We start from the raw sequence: 16,570 nt of genomic DNA, 5'->3' as shown, positions 1-16,570 counted from the left end.
CAATCAGAAGCTCGCAACGGTGCTCAGGAAGCAGTGCGCATGCCCAGAATGCGGCAGCGTGGAGTGACTGTGAGTTCAGTCAGTACCGGGTCTGCGTGCTCACATTGAATCATGTCGTGGCTGTTCGGGCTCAATAAAGGCCAGAGTGTCGCTCCGCCGGATGGCCCGGTTCCGCCCGCTCCTCCCGCGCCTCCGCCCGGCGGCTCCGGTGACAAACCGAAGGACAAATGGAGCAACTTCGACCCCACGGGACTGGAGCGCGCAGCGAATGCGGCCAAAGAACTGGACCGATCCCGTGAGTACCGGCATCAGACCCGCGGGTCCGACCACCGTGCGTTTCAGTCTGTGTGCGTGACGTCATGTTTCACATGTCAAGAGCGCGTGTGTTCATGTCATGAGCATGTGAAGGGCATTAGGTCAAAGGTCACGCCCCCCACATCCATGACTTTATCATGCATACTTGTTCTGAATTGTACTGAATGTTTACCACAGTATTTACACGAAAATCATGAGAAATGTCTTAAAAATGATAATGAGAGTGATGTGTGATGACAGGTCATGCCAAAGAGGCGCTGGATCTCGCTCGCATGCAGGAACAGACCGTCCAGATCGAACATCAAGCCAAGATGAAGGTACACAATCTGACAACCAAACAAATCTCAAATCATGAGTGCTCATTGGTCAGATGTTTGAAGTTTGATGTGATCTTCAGGAGTACGAGGCGGCTCTGGAGCAGCTGAAGGGCGATCAGATCCGCATTCAGGGAGAAGAACGGAGGAAAACCCTGAATGAGGAAACCAAACAGCATCAGGCGGTAAGAAATTCACTCCAGCGCTCGTATCATAGTCTCTGACATCACTGTGATCATGTGACTCTTTCCACAGAGAGCTCAGTATCAGGATAAACTCGCCCGGCAGCGATACGAAGATCAACTCCGCCAGCAGGTGCGTATGAAGAAATTCGTCTGCATTTATACCGCGTCACGTCACGTGTCATCCTAACGTCTCCTCTTTATTGGTCTGCAGCAAGTTCTGAATGAGGAGAACCTGCGCAGACAAGAGGAGTCCGTACAGAAGCAGGAGGCCATGAGGAAAGGTGCAACACCATTGCATAATAATCACAACACGACGTGCATTTACGTTTGATCATAACAAAACTTGTTTCCATAGCAACCATTGAGCACGAGATGGAGCTGCGACACAAGAACGAGATGTTGCGCGTGGAGGCGGAGTCTAAAGCTCGTGCACGCGTCGAGAGAGAGAACGCTGACATCATCCGCGAACAAATCCGACTGAAGGCGGCTGAACACAGACAGACTGTATTAGAGTCTATACGGTACACAAACACACACACAAACACACACACATGTATCAGTGCTCATTGTCTGTATGTGTTGATGTGATGTTGTGTATTTGTGTGTGTTGTGTAGGACTGCAGGTGCTGTTTTTGGAGAAGGCTTCAAGACGTTCGTATCTGATTGGGATAAAGTCACAGCTACAGTAAAGTCTTTCCTCGTCTCTGACACATCAGCTGAAGCTCTTTATATATTCAGTATTGATTGAGTTGCGCTGCTCCTCCTCTCCTGTAGGTGGCAGGACTCACGCTGCTGGCAGTGGGCGTTTACTCCGCACGCAACGCCACCGCTGTGGCCGGTCGATACATCGAAGCTCGGTTAGGAAAACCCTCGCTGGTGCGGGAAACGTCACGGATCACCGTGGTGGAAGCGCTCAAACACCCCATCAAGGTACGAGATGACCTTAATCTGATGACTTCCTGTGTAGACAGGAAGTGAGGTGTGACGGTGTCTGTGTGTGTTTTTCAGATGGTGAAGCGTTTGAAGAGTAAACCACAGGACGCTCTGGAGGGAGTCGTGCTCAGTGTGAGTTAAAAACACAACACCTGAACTATTTGCCGAACACTTTCATGTTGACTTACTGAAGTGAATCCCATCTCTTGCGTCTGCGCAGCCGTCTCTAGAAGAGCGCGTGCGTGACATCGCCATAGCAACAAGAAACACCAGACAAAATCGAGGTCTGTACCGGAATATTCTCATGTACGGCCCACCGGGAACAGGAAAGACGCTCTTCGCTAAGGTGACGCACACACACACGCACACAAACATGTTGATGAATATGACAGCCAACGGCTCATCTAACTGCTCCTGATGTGTCTGTGAACAGAAACTAGCAGTGCATTCTGGGATGGATTATGCCATCATGACGGGGGGCGATGTGGCGCCGATGGGTCGAGACGGAGTGACGGCCATGCACAAAGTGTTCGACTGGGCTGGAACCAGCAGCCGCGGGTGAGACGCATGTGATTTACATTGAAATAAAGCACAGAGAGAAAATCATCAACAACACGCTTCATATTCTGAACGTGAAGTTTAATCGTTTTATTTTAATATTTATGTTTGAGCTGAAGATTAAAGTCAATCTAAACATTTATTGTGTGTGTTTGTAGGCTGTTGTTGTTTGTGGATGAAGCCGACGCATTCCTGCGCAAGAGATCCACTGTAAGACTTGTTTCTCTCTCTCTCATGTTTATACAACATGTGTGTCGTGTGTGTTACTAAAGCAGTGTTGTGTGTGTGTGTGTTTGTGTGTTTCAGGAGAAGATCAGTGAAGATCTGCGAGCGACTTTAAATGCATTCCTGTATCGCACTGGAGAACAGAGCAACAAGTAAACTCTCTTTCTGTCTCTGATGTTCTTATAGACAGACACACACACACATAAGGACAGACAGATCACAATGATGTTTTTTGTGTGTGTCTGCAGGTTCATGCTGGTATTGGCCAGTAATCAGCCCGAGCAGTTTGATTGGGCTATAAATGACAGAATCGATGAGATTGTGAACTTCATGCTGCCTGGACCTGATGAGAGAGAGCGACTCGTGCGGCTTTACTTTGATCGATATGTGCTGGAACCTGCCACTGGAGGACGCCAGTGAGTATAACACACACACACACCTATAGCACAGCATACTACTGATGACATCACTGAAGTGTAGACTTCATAGGGTGCACAGTTTTTTCAATGTGTGCACTTCATCTTTGTACAGCGCATCGTGAAGGTGTTAGCATTTAGCCTAGCCACATTCATTCATATGGCTCCAAAAAGGGATGAATTCAGAAGCCACTAAACGCTTCCATGTTTGCAGCACTTTGACCTCTGGCGCAGTAACATCAACACTCCTCCTCTCACTGAGTTTGAACGAGAGGGGGGGAGTTCACAGGAGTGATGAAGTCAAAGTGCTGCAAACTAAGTGCTCTTCCGCCATACAATATAGTTCTCATTTTTTATCAGCTTAAAAAAATCGCTACGTTTTATTATGTGCCACCATACTTCCTCGTGTAACTACTCATGTAACAGTCTTTAAATAGGGATAACGTGGAAGTGTTTGGTGGCTTCTAAATTCATCCCTGTTTGGATCCTAAGGAATGAGTGGGGCTAGGCTAAATGCTAACACATTCACGATGCGCTGTACAAAAATAAAGTGCACCCATTGAAAAAAGACAGGGATGTATTATTTAATCTAAGTTGAGGTAAGAACATAGTAAAATATTGAAAAATGGTGTAGTTGTCCTTTAATGTTGCATAGTGCATACCTAGTATACAGTATATAGTGTGCACCGATTGTGTTTGTGGCCTTTATGCTGATGATATAAAACTCTGTGTTTGTTTGTGTGTACAGGAGGTTGAAATTGGCTCAGTTTGATTATGGACTCAAATGTTCTGAAATCGCTGATCGAGTGTCCGGGATGTCTGGACGTGAGATCTCAAAACTGGGAGTTGCTTGGCAGGTGTGTATCTGCTTCAGGATCATGCAGTCTAATCGTCTTTCTGTTAAATGTGTTTCATTAAACTCGCACATAACATGAACGTCATTGTTGAGAGAAACTTGATCAAATTAACATAAAGTTAGTAGTAGTTGTACTGAAGTTGGAGACTAGTATATCACTGTCTTTGTTTATTTAGGCGGCTGCATACTCATCAGAGGACGGTGTCCTGACGGAGGCCATGATTGACGCACGTGTGGAAGACGCCATCCGTCAGCACAGACAGAAGATGAACTGGTTGCACGGTGAGGGCGTCCTGGACAACGAGGGTCGAGCGATGTCTCCAGAGAGTCACAGTAAAGCCACTAAGACGGGATTCTCACCTCCACTTCCTGTGACATCAGAGCTGGATAAACCTGACGCCACAGCTACAAACGCCTCAAAACGAGAGCCGGACCCTAAAGACGGGACTCCAGTATAGAGCGTTCAGAGTCTGTCCTGTGTATTAAGATGAAAGTAACACACGTGTGTGTTTGTTAGGATATGTAGTTTGTTCAGGTGAGCTGATGTCTGTGTAACATTTCTGTATGAAACTAAAATAAGCTGTTAATCACAAAGACTGAAAACAAATTAAATAAGATGAGATCATGTTTATGTCTGACAGTAAAACAAGTTTCATTTCCTATGATGTCTTTCTATATTTTATTCTGAGAGATTGAATGAGTGACACTGACTTTTTAAGTTCTGCTTTTCAAATATACCTTTAATTTAAATGAGTATTACCCTTAACTGCCCCCCTTTTTGAGTGTGGGGGTGAAAAGTTTATGTGCACCTACAAATTAATATAACTTGTTTTAAAGAAAACACTTTAAAGTTTTTCACTGAGGTGTCTGGAGGTAAACATAGCAGTTTACATTAATGGGAATAAATAAAAATAATGCAGTAACGGTTTTATAAATAAAATTATAAAAATGTAAATGTTTCTCGAAAATGTTTTTATAATTTAAATTCACAAAAAAATGTGAATTACCAACAACGGCCACTTGGTGTCATTGGTTTGCTGCATACTCTTGTCACAAATTAAGAAATTACTGTCACTGCATTATTATTACTGCTAAAATATGAAAACTACATTCTTGGAGCTTTCCAATGATATAACAGTTTGTCAACAGTTTTTTAAGATGAATAATATTAGTGTTATTAATATATAATTAATATGCATTCCTATGGGGGTCATTTAACAAAAACACTCACTGCTTTATTTCGATCATCAGATGACCTTGAAATATGTAAAGTACATTCTCGAAGCTTTCCAGTGATAGTTGGTCGTGATTTTTTAGGTAAAGAATCAGGTATTAGTCTTATAAATATGTAAAAACATCGAGGCCATGACATTTTAGAAACTGACTCCCACTATATCAATCTATTCCCAAAATGATGATTATTAATGTAAACTGCAATAATAAATCTAGTTAGTCATGATTCCATAAAAATTGACATCCAAAATATTGAAGTAAAGTTAGGTGGCCCGGTAAAAAAATACTTTTATTTATTTTGAGTCCGAGTGAAGATGACGGGTGTGTGGATTATTGTGCCAGTTTCTCGGACACGGTTTATCCTAGTACCAGACTAAAATACATGTTTGAGCTGTCTTAATTTCCAAACGTCTTGCACTGACCTATCTTAACATATATCAGTGTCATTGTTTTATTTTAAGATGTACACCAGTAGTGTTTTTTATAAGGTTTATTTGTAAACCCTACTTAAATAAGTAAAGGATAACCCTGGATTAATCTAAACCCTGTCTGGGAAACCACTCCTATATTATTATTTGTGTGATGGTGGAAAGTGAATTGAAGCTGGTTAGTTTGAGTTCCATCACTTTAATGTAACACAAACACAAATTACAAACATCACACACTCTCATACATCACTAAAACATTAAAATACTTTGTCCCCCTGACCCGTTTTTACTAAAGATTACCCAGCATGCCGTGTTTCTAAAACAGACACTGTTACCCGGTACACAAATATTCTTCTAAAAAATGCAAACCCCCCTCGATGACGTGTCGTACCCCTACAAAACGAACACTCGTGAAAAACACACAGCAAGCAGAAACACAGAATCCTCCGAGAGAATCCAGCAGGCAGGAGATCCACACAACAGACTGCAGTTTATCATGGACCGTTGTGTAGTTGTGTTGTGATTGTGTGTCTGTCAGAGTCTGCGAGGGCTCGGGTGGCCGTTGTGGTAGAGCTTCTGTTTGACGTGTACCACATTATTACCAGAGTCTTCTGTCCTGCGGGTTTGCAGACGTCTGCGCAGCTCTCGTAGGTTACACACACGAGAAACCCATCGCCACGAGCGCCACAGCTCACCATCTTCACCTGAGACACGACCACAACATCAGCGACCAATCAAATCACTCCAAACAAACTCTCGTGTGACAAAGAGTCTTACCGTGGTGTCTGTTGGACCTCCAGAACCTCAGGGCGTAATGAAGCGCTCCATCCAGCCACAGCAAGAGCCAGCTGATACAGAAACCCATCAGAAGACCCAGAACCAGGTCCAGTTCCTGTTTGCTTACGCTGTTACTCGTGGAGGAACTTATGGATTCCCCGGAGACGGATCCCTCGTACGGGATCACATACTCCACGTGATGCCTTCAGGACAGAGAGAAGATAAAGCTGAGATGAGAAATCTTTTCATATGAAATCAGTTTGTCTTCTTTTGGAAAAACACAGAAACAAAGTAAAGTTTAAAGCTGAAGGAAGATAATTTGGTTTGCATGGTCATGTGAGACACAACAATCAGAACTAGGTCAGAAGAACAGAAACATTTCCCGTTTCCATTTATAGTCTTTGTTAAAAATATCACTGTGAGACTTTGTTATAATGTCCAGATGAAGTTTATCACTGCAGAAAATATAAAAACACAGTTAAATACAACATTATCAACAAGTTTTTCATTAAACGTTTATTTATCTGCTTTAAATCCTCTGTATTGAAATTAGTAAATCAAGTAATTTATTTATCATTTATTAAATACAATGTCTTCTGCAGAGTTACATAACATTGTAGTTTTATTAGAAATGTTAAAAATTACTCCAGTAGGGGATTTTAATAATACAATTAAATCAATTATATGTATGGTTAATAGTTTTGGGTTTTTCTCCTTCTATGAGTTTTCTCACAGGGTTTTTCTCCTAGGAGGTTTTTTCATCCCATGGAGTCAGACAACTTTGGCTTAACTTAGCACTTTACTGTATACGTTACATTATTACTACGCTCGCTTGTATGGTTTATTCTTAGTCGCTGTATTCTGCTTCTTATATTATCTATCGATTTTTCTGTGTTTTCCTCTACATCTATTCATGTAAAGCTGCTTTGAAACAATTAACACTTGTGAAAAGTGCTCTCTCTCTCTCTCTCTCTCTCTCTCTCTCTCTCTCTCTCTCTCTATATATATATATATATATATATATATATATATATATATATATATATATAAAATTGAAAAGTTTTGGGTAAGTTACTCAAAAAAAAGTAATTGATTACGAAGTTACTAATTACATCTTATTAGATTACTTTACAAAATAACTCTCTCCAAAAAGTATTTAATGACTTATTACTTTATAAATAAAGTACTTTTAACCAGAGGTGTAATTTATACTGGGTGTAATGGCACCTATTTGCTTCTTATTCTTCTGTACCACCTTTTGAAGTCAGTCAAATTTAACCAGTATTTGAAACACGAGCAAACCACGATCTTCGTTTTAAATGTTTACTTCCAAAACATAAATAAAAGCTGTTACATAGTAGACATGGTACGCACGGTCAAAAAACTGTGTTGCTTCCATCATATCTAACTTCAAACTAAACTGAACACATTCAATCGCATGTGTTATGACGTAGTGCGATCTGACCGGAAGCTCAAAATAATTAAATGTTATCAGATTTAAACATTACTAAATATGCATTTTAAAGCAAAAATATCTTATGAATTTTAATGAAATATTTTCTTATTAATTTTACTAAATTATTATTTTAGATGAACTTATTCCTATGTGGCTCTTACATTACCCGGCCCCTAATTGGTTAGGCAAGAGGACTAAGCAATTATAAACTTAAACACAAAGAGCCAAACTTTTTTCCCATAAATTATCAACTGGTTTCTTCTTTCTTCACTCTTCTGACGTCGCCTCTTCCAACAAGCACAGTTTGTTTATAGGCCTTTCCAGAGTGTTGGTCTTGGTCTTTATCCTCACTCTTCGTACTATTCCATTGGAGTCCGGCAACGTTTCAACTACCCTTCCCATGAGCCAGGAGTTTCGTGGGGAAGAGCTATCCACTAGTAACACAACATCTCCTGTCATGAAGTTTCTTCTTGGCTTTAGCCATTTCTGGCGCTCTTGAAGAAGTGGAAGGTATTCACGGGTCCATCTAGTCCAAAATAAATCCACAAGATATTGAACTTGCTTCCATCTCTTTCTTGTGTACATGTCATCTTTGCTGAAAATCCCTGGAGGCATTTTGGGTTGAGATTTCAACAGCAGTAAATGATTGGGTGTTAGAGGTTCTACATCATTCACATCATCTGACATTGTTGTAAGTGGCCTACCGTTGATGATGCTTTCAACCTCACACATTATTGTCAGAAGACAATCATCGTTCACTGCTTGCTCTTTCAAAAGGGAATTTAAGATTTTTCGCACAGTCCGAATTTGTCTTTCCCAAATCCCGCCTTGGTGCGAAGCAGCTGGGCTATTGAATATCCACTTTATTCCCTTTGGTTGTAAGGCCTTTTCAATCTTGTCATTATCCAGCTGTTGAATGGCTTCTTTCAACTCTCTTTCAGCGGCCACAAAATTTGTGCCGTTGTCAGAACGCATGATGGTAACTTGACCTCTCCTGCATATAAAGCGACGAATTGCATTAATACAGGAGTCTGTGTCGAGGCTATCTGCAACTTCAATGTGCACCGCTCTGAGAGTGAGACAAGTGAACATCACACCGTACCTTTTGACTGTATTTCGGCCCCGCTTGACATCAAACGGCCCAAAGAAATCAACACCGGTATTTGTGAAAGGAGGCTTATCTGGCAAGAGCCTATCTTCAGGCAGGTTTGCCATCTTTTGCTCACCAACCTTTCCATTAATCCTGCGGCACACTGTACATTTGTTGATTATCTTTCGAATTGCAGAATTGGCTTGTGGGATCCAGTACCTGCATCTCAGTTGTGCTAAGACATAGCTGCGCCCACAGTGTCCTGTTCTTTGGTGTATGTCTCTCAAAATCAATGTTGCAACTTTGCTGTGCTTTGAAATAATTGCTGGACGTTTAGCGTTTTCTGGCATGGCAGACTTGTTGAGTCTTCCACCAACCCTTAACGTGTCATCTTGAAGAATCGGATCCAATTTGAACAGTTGACTGCTATGACTGAGCTGTTTACCTTTCTCCAGCACTTTGATTTCTTCTCCAAACTGCTGTCTTTGACTGAATTTGATGATTTCAGATTCTGCGACAACCAGATCATCCAAAGTAAGTGATTTATTTGTTGTTGCTTTGAATTTCTTCATTTGTTGTTCCAATTTTGATCTTTCCTTTTCAGGGTCCTTTTCTGTTTCCCTGATCTTTCTTGATATTTCCTTTCTTTCCTCTTTCAGTTTCCACAGATTTTCCTTCACCTTTAAAATCCAGGCAACTGCTCTTTTTAGTTTATGCCAGTCTGAGTAATAGCTGATCAGTTTGTCGATTGGATCTGTGTTTTCCTTGACATTAATCATGTTGACTGTAGCTCCTTTCTTAACTTCTGGATCATTTTGAAGGCTTTCCTTCCTTTGCACAGGTTGTTCAGGCCAGTCACGTTCCTTGTCCAGCAAGAAGGCCGGCCCATTGATCCATGTTCCTCCTTGCATCAAACTTTTAGCTTTCAGGCCTCTACTGGCTTGATCTGCAGGATTTTCTGTTGTTCTGACATACTTCCACTGTGATGGCTTGGTTGCTTCTCGGATCAACGAGATTCTGTTTGCAACGAAAGTTTTGAAACGAGCAGAGTCACTGTCAATATATCTGAGCACAGTAGTACTGTCTGTCCAAAAAATTGATTGTTGCAATGGAACTTGAAGCTCTTGATGTAACATCTTGTCTATTTTAACAGCGACAACTGCTGCGGTCAACTCCAGTCTGGGAATGGTGACCAGTTTGAGTGGAGCCACTCTAGTCTTCCCCATGAGGAATGCACATCGTTTCTCACCTTGGCTATTCTCTAACAGCAGATAGGACACAGTGCCGTATGCAGACTCAGATGCGTCTGAAAAATGATGTAACTGTGCTACTGCAGTGCAACCAAAATCTGTAGGCTTCAAACACCTGCTCACATGGAAGGTAGAGAGATGACTGACATCTTCGGTCCATCTTTTCCAAACTTCAGCGTGTTTTCCACCAATGTTCTCATCCCATCCGTATTGTTCTTTACAAAGATCTTTCAACAGGAGTTTAGCGGGCAAGATGACTGGAGCCAGAAAGCCAAGGGGGTCGTAGATGGAATTCACGACTGATAAAATTCCTCTTCTGGTCATTGGCTTGTCTTGCAGCTTCATACTGTAGGTGAAAGTATCGGTTTCAGTGTCCCACTGTACACCGAGGGTCCTCTCGACTGTCAAAGCGTCATGTCTTAGATCCAAGTCCTTCACTTCACTGGCTCTATGCACTTCAGGGATTGTCATTAACACCTGCCTGCTATTGCTCACCCACTTTGTTAAAGTGAAGCCTCCACTGGCACACAGGGTACGAAGATCTCTAGCCAGGGTCACCGCATCTTCTTCTTTAGCTACACTTTTCAAACAGTCATCTACGTAGAAGTTGCGCAGAACTGTCTGAACAGCTTCTGGAGATACATCAGCCTTGTGATCTTCAGCAGTTTTTTTTAGTGCATATGAGGCAACACTTGGTGAAGAAGTGGCTCCAAAGAGGTGCACAGTCATTCGAAATTCCTTCATAGGCTCGTTCAACTTGCCATTGGGCCCCCAAAGAAAACGGAGTAAGTCTGCGTCACGTTCCGGCACCTTGACCTGGTAAAACATCGACTCGATGTCCGCCATTATAGCTACTGGCTCCTCACGAAATCTTAAAAGCACACCAATTAACGTGTTGGTCAGGTCAGGTCCTTGGAGCAGTTCACTATTCAGAGACCTATCTTGAAACGAAGCTGTGCAGTCGAAGACCACCCTCAACTTATTTTTCTTTGGGTGATACACCCCGTGATGTGGTATGTAAAACAGCCTGTTGTCATCACGTTTCAGCTGTTGGACTGGAACTTGGACAGCGTAGCCTTTGTCAATGATGGTCTCCATGAAGTTTTTGTATTCTTCAAAAAATTCAGGATTCTTCTTGAATTTTCTAAGCAAACAAGCTATGCGCTGTTCTGCCACACAACGGTTATTAGGCATTTGGAGTTTCTCATTCCTTAATGGCAGTCCAATGCTGTAATGTCCGTTCTCAAAAATTGTGGTTTTCTGTACAGACTGCATAAATTGTTTGTCTTCACAAGACATCTCCATTCGATCATCATAATAACGCTCTGGAAAGTCAGTGTTATACTGTTGGACCAGTAGCTTCTCAATCTCCATCACAGAAATTCTGTTTACAGAAAAGGTAGGTGTTTCATTCATTGAATCATTTAGTTCCTTTCTTACAGGTCCGTTCACAACCCAGCCTATGGCAGTCTTCACAGCATAAGGGCCTCCATCCTTTGCATTAATAACATGCCATGGTTCCATTGCTCTTGAACAGTTAGCTCCAATAAGTAGGCCTACATCCGCTTTTATCTCTGGCAAGCGTACTTCATTTAAATAAGGCCACTTCTGTATATCTGACCTTTTAGGTATGTTTTCGATATGGACAGGTATGTTGCTATGAGTAAACACCTTTGGTAGCTCAATGAACTTGGTGTCCTCCAGCCCGCACACTTCCAAGTCTGATATGACGAAACTATTCATGAGCTTCTGTCCTCCAGGTTTGTCTTCACCCATAGTGCTAAGCAGTATTTGTGTTGGTTTCCCTTTCACGTTTAGTTTCTTTTGCAGGTCTTCTGTGCAGAACGTTGCTGTGCTTCCCGGGTCCAGAAAGGCGTATGTTTCAACACACTTGTCACTCCTTTTCGATTTGATCTTTACCGGTACTATTGACAGCACACATTCCGCTTCTCCGGCCCCCGTGAGGCTACAGGATTCTTGCAGGATAGAAACTTGTGCACAAGATACTTCACTTCCATGTTGAGCATCTTTCTTTTCAGGTAAGACAGAACCTTCTTCCTTTTCCTTTATTATGTGCAGAATGTCTGGATGCTTTAAAGCACACTCTTTACACTCAATTCTTCTTTTGCAGAATTTGCTAAGATGACCTGGAACTAAGCATCCAAAACACAAGCCCTTCATTTTTAAGAAATCCACGCGCTCCTTATGTGGTTGTTGTTTGATTTTGCTGCATGAGGCAAGGGTATGTGATTGCTGGCAGTATAAACACGGCTTCTCAAAGGCACTCACAGGTTTACTGATATTTGCTGGCTTAACATGCGTTTCTTGAGGCCCTTTGCCTTCATTGAAAACATTTGTTGCGAAACTGCTTCCACGGACCTCTTTCCTTCCATGATATTTTTCTTTTTGTTCAATCTTTCCACTTGAGATTGGACGGCTGTCTGAGATATTACCAAAGAGGGGATCCATCGCTATTCTAGCTTGGCGGTCTATGTAATTTACCAAATCAGCAAACCTTGCTCTCCCACCTCTTCGCTCTTTTATGTCATAAGCTTCAGCACGCCAACGTTCTTTCAATTTATATGGTAGCTTAGACACCACTGTCCTTAAGTTGGTTGGGTTATCCATCTCCTCTAGGAATTCAATGTCTTCCATAGTATTGCGACATCCAATCAAAAACATTGCATAAGCGCTCAATGCTTTCCCATCATCAGATTTTACTTGAGGCCATTTGAGTGCTTTGTCAATGTACGCGCTGGCAATCCGTAATTCATCCCCATAGTGCTTATGAAGTAGTCGCTTCGCCTCGCAGTAGCCTTTGTTTGGCGTCATATGAGCACAGCTGCGAACAAGCTCTTGAGGTTCACCGGCCGTAAATTGTTCCAAAAAGTACAGTTTGTCTTGATCATTGCTGGTTTTTTGCTCTATTGCGTGTTCAAACGCCCTCATGAAAGATTTGTATTGTAGAGCATCACCCTTGAACACAGGAATGTCCTTGGTTGGAAGATGAGATAGCTGCTGTTGTCTTACTAGTAGCTCAGTGATTACATTCTGTTTTTGCATAACCGCTATTATGTCATCACCTTTGTTAGATTGAGCATTAGACACATAATTGAAGACTGTTTGAGATTGTTGTTGTATTCGAGAGTGCTGTGTATGTGATTGAACATGAATGCCCGCATTAGCTTGCTGTGGAAGCAAAATGCTAGCTCTTTCCATCACATGTCCATCTTGTGGCTTTTGCACTGTCGCGTAACTACTTAAACCATCTTCAGATCTTTCATATTCCTTAAGCACCCTTAATTTTGCTTTACTTTCAGCTAACGCAGTTTCCAGCACTAACTCTTCCTTTTCAGCTTTGATTTTAGCTGCCTCAAATTCGAGCTGTTGCATTTTCTTTAGTGCTGCGGCACGTTCGAGCAGGGCTGCATGTTCCGCTTCCTGTCTAGCTCTTGCTGACGATACTCGTGACACAGCTGAGGTGCGACTTATTTGTGATCTACGCAGGCTGGCATGTGTGACATCACTGACCCCAACCTGTGAAACACTGTCATTTGGTTTAACAGTTTCTTGCAGATAATCAACCACATTTGGTTCTTTTTGCAGCACCTTTTCCACTGGCTGGCTGAGTTCATGCTCAGCTGCAATCCAATTTTTTGTCGTTTTCATAAATCCTCTTATTGCTGCCATTTTAGGTTCAAACCAAATCTCTTGATCATCCATTTTTTCATTTTCAGTCAAAAGATTAGCAACTTCGTTGTTGAGCCGTTTAAACTCATTTAGTGATGTTGCAAAATCATTTTCCATCATGTATTTAACCCTTTGTAAATTTTGAGCATCACTCATCAATGATTCCAAATCCTTTCTTTTGCTTGTCAGAATTCCTAATGTTCTTCTTCTCAATGCAATGAACCTCTGCAATCTCTCTTCTAAAGCCTTCTCTGTCATCTTATGTGACCTTCCCTTTTCCATTGTATCCTCAAAACATCTTTGTTCATTTCCTTCAGCCATCTTACAAATAGCAGAGTTAATGCTTTAGTCGTATGCAAACGTTTCAAACACTTTCTTCAAATAACCGAGTGCAAAACAACTTCTTAAAGATCGCCATAACTCCACATTGACTGAATCAGAGCTTGTTATGAGCATACGTTTTACAGGGAAAAGTCATCATACCTTTTTTCTCTTCCAAACTCACTCATTACTTTCGTGCGTCTCACGTATTTTTAAGAAAAAGTCCCCTTTTCAGCGTGCAGCGTTACTTCTCCGTTGACTGATAAGCAACTAGCCGTTAGCTAACGAAGCGGAGGAAAGACGAACAAACAGCGGTGAATGGCTGGCGAATGGGTGTCAATCCGACGCAGGTAAGCTGGCATCAACTCGTTGACACTTGTTTGCGGCGAAAAAGTCCAATCCGCTGTCTCCTTATCCAACAACAGCTAACAACGTCCTCCTTTATCCAGGTAATCCAGCGTCGATCTCTGATTAGCAAGTTTTTTGACTAATGTAATGGCACCTATTTGCTTCTTATTCTTCTGTACCACCTTTTGAAGTCAGTCAAATTTAACCAGTATTTGAAACACGAGCAAACCACGATCTTCGTTTTAAATGTTTACTTCCAAAACATAAATAAAAGCTGTTACATAGTAGACATGGTACGCACGGTCAAAAAACTGTGTTGCTTCCATCATATCTAACTTCAAACTAAACTGAACACATTCAATCGCATGTGTTATGACGTAGTGCGATCTGACCGGAAGCTCAAAATAATTAAATGTTATCAGATTTAAACATTACTAAATATGCATTTTAAAGCAAAAAATCTTATGAATTTTAATGAAATATTTTCTTATTAATTTTACTAAATTATTATTTTAGATGAACTTTGTGGCTCTTACACTGGGGACAGGCGGGTATGCCCCCCCACACTTTTCATTTGTCATGATTTTTAACCACATGTCATCATGATGGAGCAGGACTGAGATTCTGCCTTTATTTCCTGGATTTTTTTATTAAAACGCATGTAAATACAAGAAATGGGTCCCCCACTTCTTAAACTAAAGTTACACACTTGTTATTAACTTTTTTGCCTCAACATACTCCTAATTATTGCTTATTAATACTAAGTAAAGTAATTGTTACGTTTAAGTATTGGATTAAGGATTTAGAATAAGTTTTGCAGAATCAAACATGTGCTTTATAATAATCAGCCAATATCTCAGTAATATTAATGCTAACCAACTAGTTAATAGTGAGAATTGTAAACTACACTAAAGTGTTACCATTATTAACTCACCAAAGTATTTAAAGTGAGAAGGAAAAGCCATTAAATAACAGTAACTTACTGTTGAGTGTAACTAGTTACTGATTATTAGAAATGATCCCGAATAAACAGACGAGGTTGTGGGAACCATAAACTATAACGAAAACTTGATATCTGTGTCGTCACTAAACCTCGTTTGTAGCCTTTATGATGGTGATGATGAATTATTGATTTAGTTGTTATTTTGATCTACGTGACTGAAATGTAAAGGTCCTGTAGTTAAGGTGGTGTACAGTATAATGTTCATGTAGGTCAGGTGTGGATTACCTGCCGCACGAGCAGTGACACACGCGCTCAGGTCCACGCATGCGCGGCAGAATGAAGTTGTGAAATCGGTCCAGAAGCGCGTTCATGTCGGACACGCACACGATGGCCTGGAAAACACCAAAACTACAGCCATTTTCCAGCGATCAGCGTTTAAAATTGTATTTCAACATGTTCGTCCACAGAAACAGATACAAAACAACGAGTTAATAAAGTTCAGCTGCAGTCATTATGTCATTCCTCAGCAGCAGGTTCCTCTTACCAGAACCAGAACCGCTCCAGTCACCATAAACATCATCTTCATCACAGTCCATAGACAAACATCATCTTCATCATCACAGATCAATCCACAAGTATCTTCACAAACACAACATCATCTTCAACAGAGATGCAGAAAAATCATCACAGACCATAAACATCATCTTCATCACATATTCGCGGATCCTTTCATCATCATCATCATCTTCTTCTTCACAGGTACAGCAGCACTGATGGAGATGAATGTTATCAGACTCGCAGCATCAGATGTTTCACCTGAGGCTCGGTTTTTACATTATGTTTATCAAACACGCGTACGCCGCGGCGCGTCGACAACGCGAATCCGCCTTCACCATAACGAGTCGCTCTGTATATCAGCAAGCTTTCATCTTCACGCGCCTTCACAGAAAACCGCGAGTCACGCGGAACATAAACGCGTCAAGCGCTTTCACCTGGGATCTGTAAGTGATCCGATGTGTATCAGACCTCAGATCAGTCCATTAGCTTAACGAGAAAGCCCTGCGTCACACTCATCTGGAATATCAGTCCCACGCGGATTTAAAGTCGCACTCAATACCACGTTCGCAGTTTAAAGAGATATTACAATGTTTTCTGGATAAGCATCTGAGGTTTGTGGAGATATTGTACAATTCATGACGTACCACTAAAGTATACGGAAATCATTCAATGTT

General features: G+C 41.5%; 2 protein-coding genes across 5 annotated transcripts; one reads left to right on the top strand and one right to left on the bottom strand.

Moving 5' to 3' along the window:
• atad3 (ATPase family AAA domain containing 3) lies at positions 1 to 4,464 on the top strand. Its single transcript, XM_055217356.2, has 16 exons — positions 1 to 295; positions 556 to 632; positions 713 to 814; positions 885 to 944; positions 1,026 to 1,095; positions 1,170 to 1,335; positions 1,430 to 1,499; positions 1,589 to 1,744; positions 1,823 to 1,879; positions 1,968 to 2,093; positions 2,181 to 2,305; positions 2,464 to 2,515; positions 2,612 to 2,682; positions 2,779 to 2,946; positions 3,695 to 3,803; positions 3,979 to 4,464. Exons 1-16 carry the CDS (start codon positions 112 to 114, stop codon positions 4,258 to 4,260), a joined length of 1,875 nt encoding a protein of 624 aa, XP_055073331.2. The 5' UTR covers positions 1 to 111; the 3' UTR covers positions 4,261 to 4,464.
• A 1,182-nt stretch (positions 4,465 to 5,646) lies between these two features.
• On the bottom strand, positions 5,647 to 16,491 carry tmem240b (transmembrane protein 240b). 4 transcript variants are annotated; one of them, XM_055217377.2, is made up of 4 exons: positions 15,883 to 16,491; positions 15,624 to 15,746; positions 6,241 to 6,443; positions 5,647 to 6,167 (listed from the first exon to the last, which is right to left on the bottom strand). In XM_055217377.2, exons 2-4 carry the CDS (start codon positions 15,707 to 15,709, stop codon positions 5,998 to 6,000), a joined length of 459 nt encoding a protein of 152 aa, XP_055073352.1. In that variant the 5' UTR covers positions 15,710 to 15,746; positions 15,883 to 16,491; the 3' UTR covers positions 5,647 to 5,997. The 4 variants fall into 4 exon arrangements, with proteins under 4 accessions (XP_055073352.1, XP_055073350.1, XP_055073353.1 ...); XM_055217375.2 differs by having other exon boundaries at positions 15,624 to 15,730; XM_055217378.2 differs by having other exon boundaries at positions 16,031 to 16,491.
• Positions 16,492 to 16,570: the final 79 nt, after the last annotated feature.

The sequence above is a fragment of the Misgurnus anguillicaudatus genome, unplaced genomic scaffold (assembly GCF_027580225.2).
Source record: "Misgurnus anguillicaudatus unplaced genomic scaffold, ASM2758022v2 HiC_scaffold_31, whole genome shotgun sequence".
In the NCBI taxonomy this organism is placed as follows: domain Eukaryota; kingdom Metazoa; phylum Chordata; class Actinopteri; order Cypriniformes; family Cobitidae; genus Misgurnus; species Misgurnus anguillicaudatus.
This window is presented reverse-complemented; position numbering and strand designations above follow the sequence as displayed.

Bases quoted from the DNA above. Each gene is read 5' to 3' on its own strand.
- tmem240b (XM_055217375.2), bottom strand. From the start codon at position 15,924: ATGAAGATGATGTTTATGGTGACTGGAGCGGTTCTGGTTCTG. The intron at 15,731-15,882 runs GTAAGAGGAACC...GGTGTTTTCCAG, and splicing joins CTGGAGCGGTTCTGGTTCTG to GCCATCGTGTGCGTGTCCGA. The intron at 6,168-6,240 runs GTAAGACTCTTT...GTCGTGTCTCAG, and splicing joins GAGGTCCAACAGACACCACG to GTGAAGATGGTGAGCTGTGG.
- atad3 (XM_055217356.2), top strand. From the start codon at position 112: ATGTCGTGGCTGTTCGGGCTCAATAAAGGCCAGAGTGTCGCTCCGCCG. The intron at 1,880-1,967 runs GTGAGTTAAAAA...GCGTCTGCGCAG, and splicing joins TGGAGGGAGTCGTGCTCAGT to CCGTCTCTAGAAGAGCGCGT. The intron at 2,516-2,611 runs GTAAGACTTGTT...TGTGTGTTTCAG, and splicing joins TCCTGCGCAAGAGATCCACT to GAGAAGATCAGTGAAGATCT.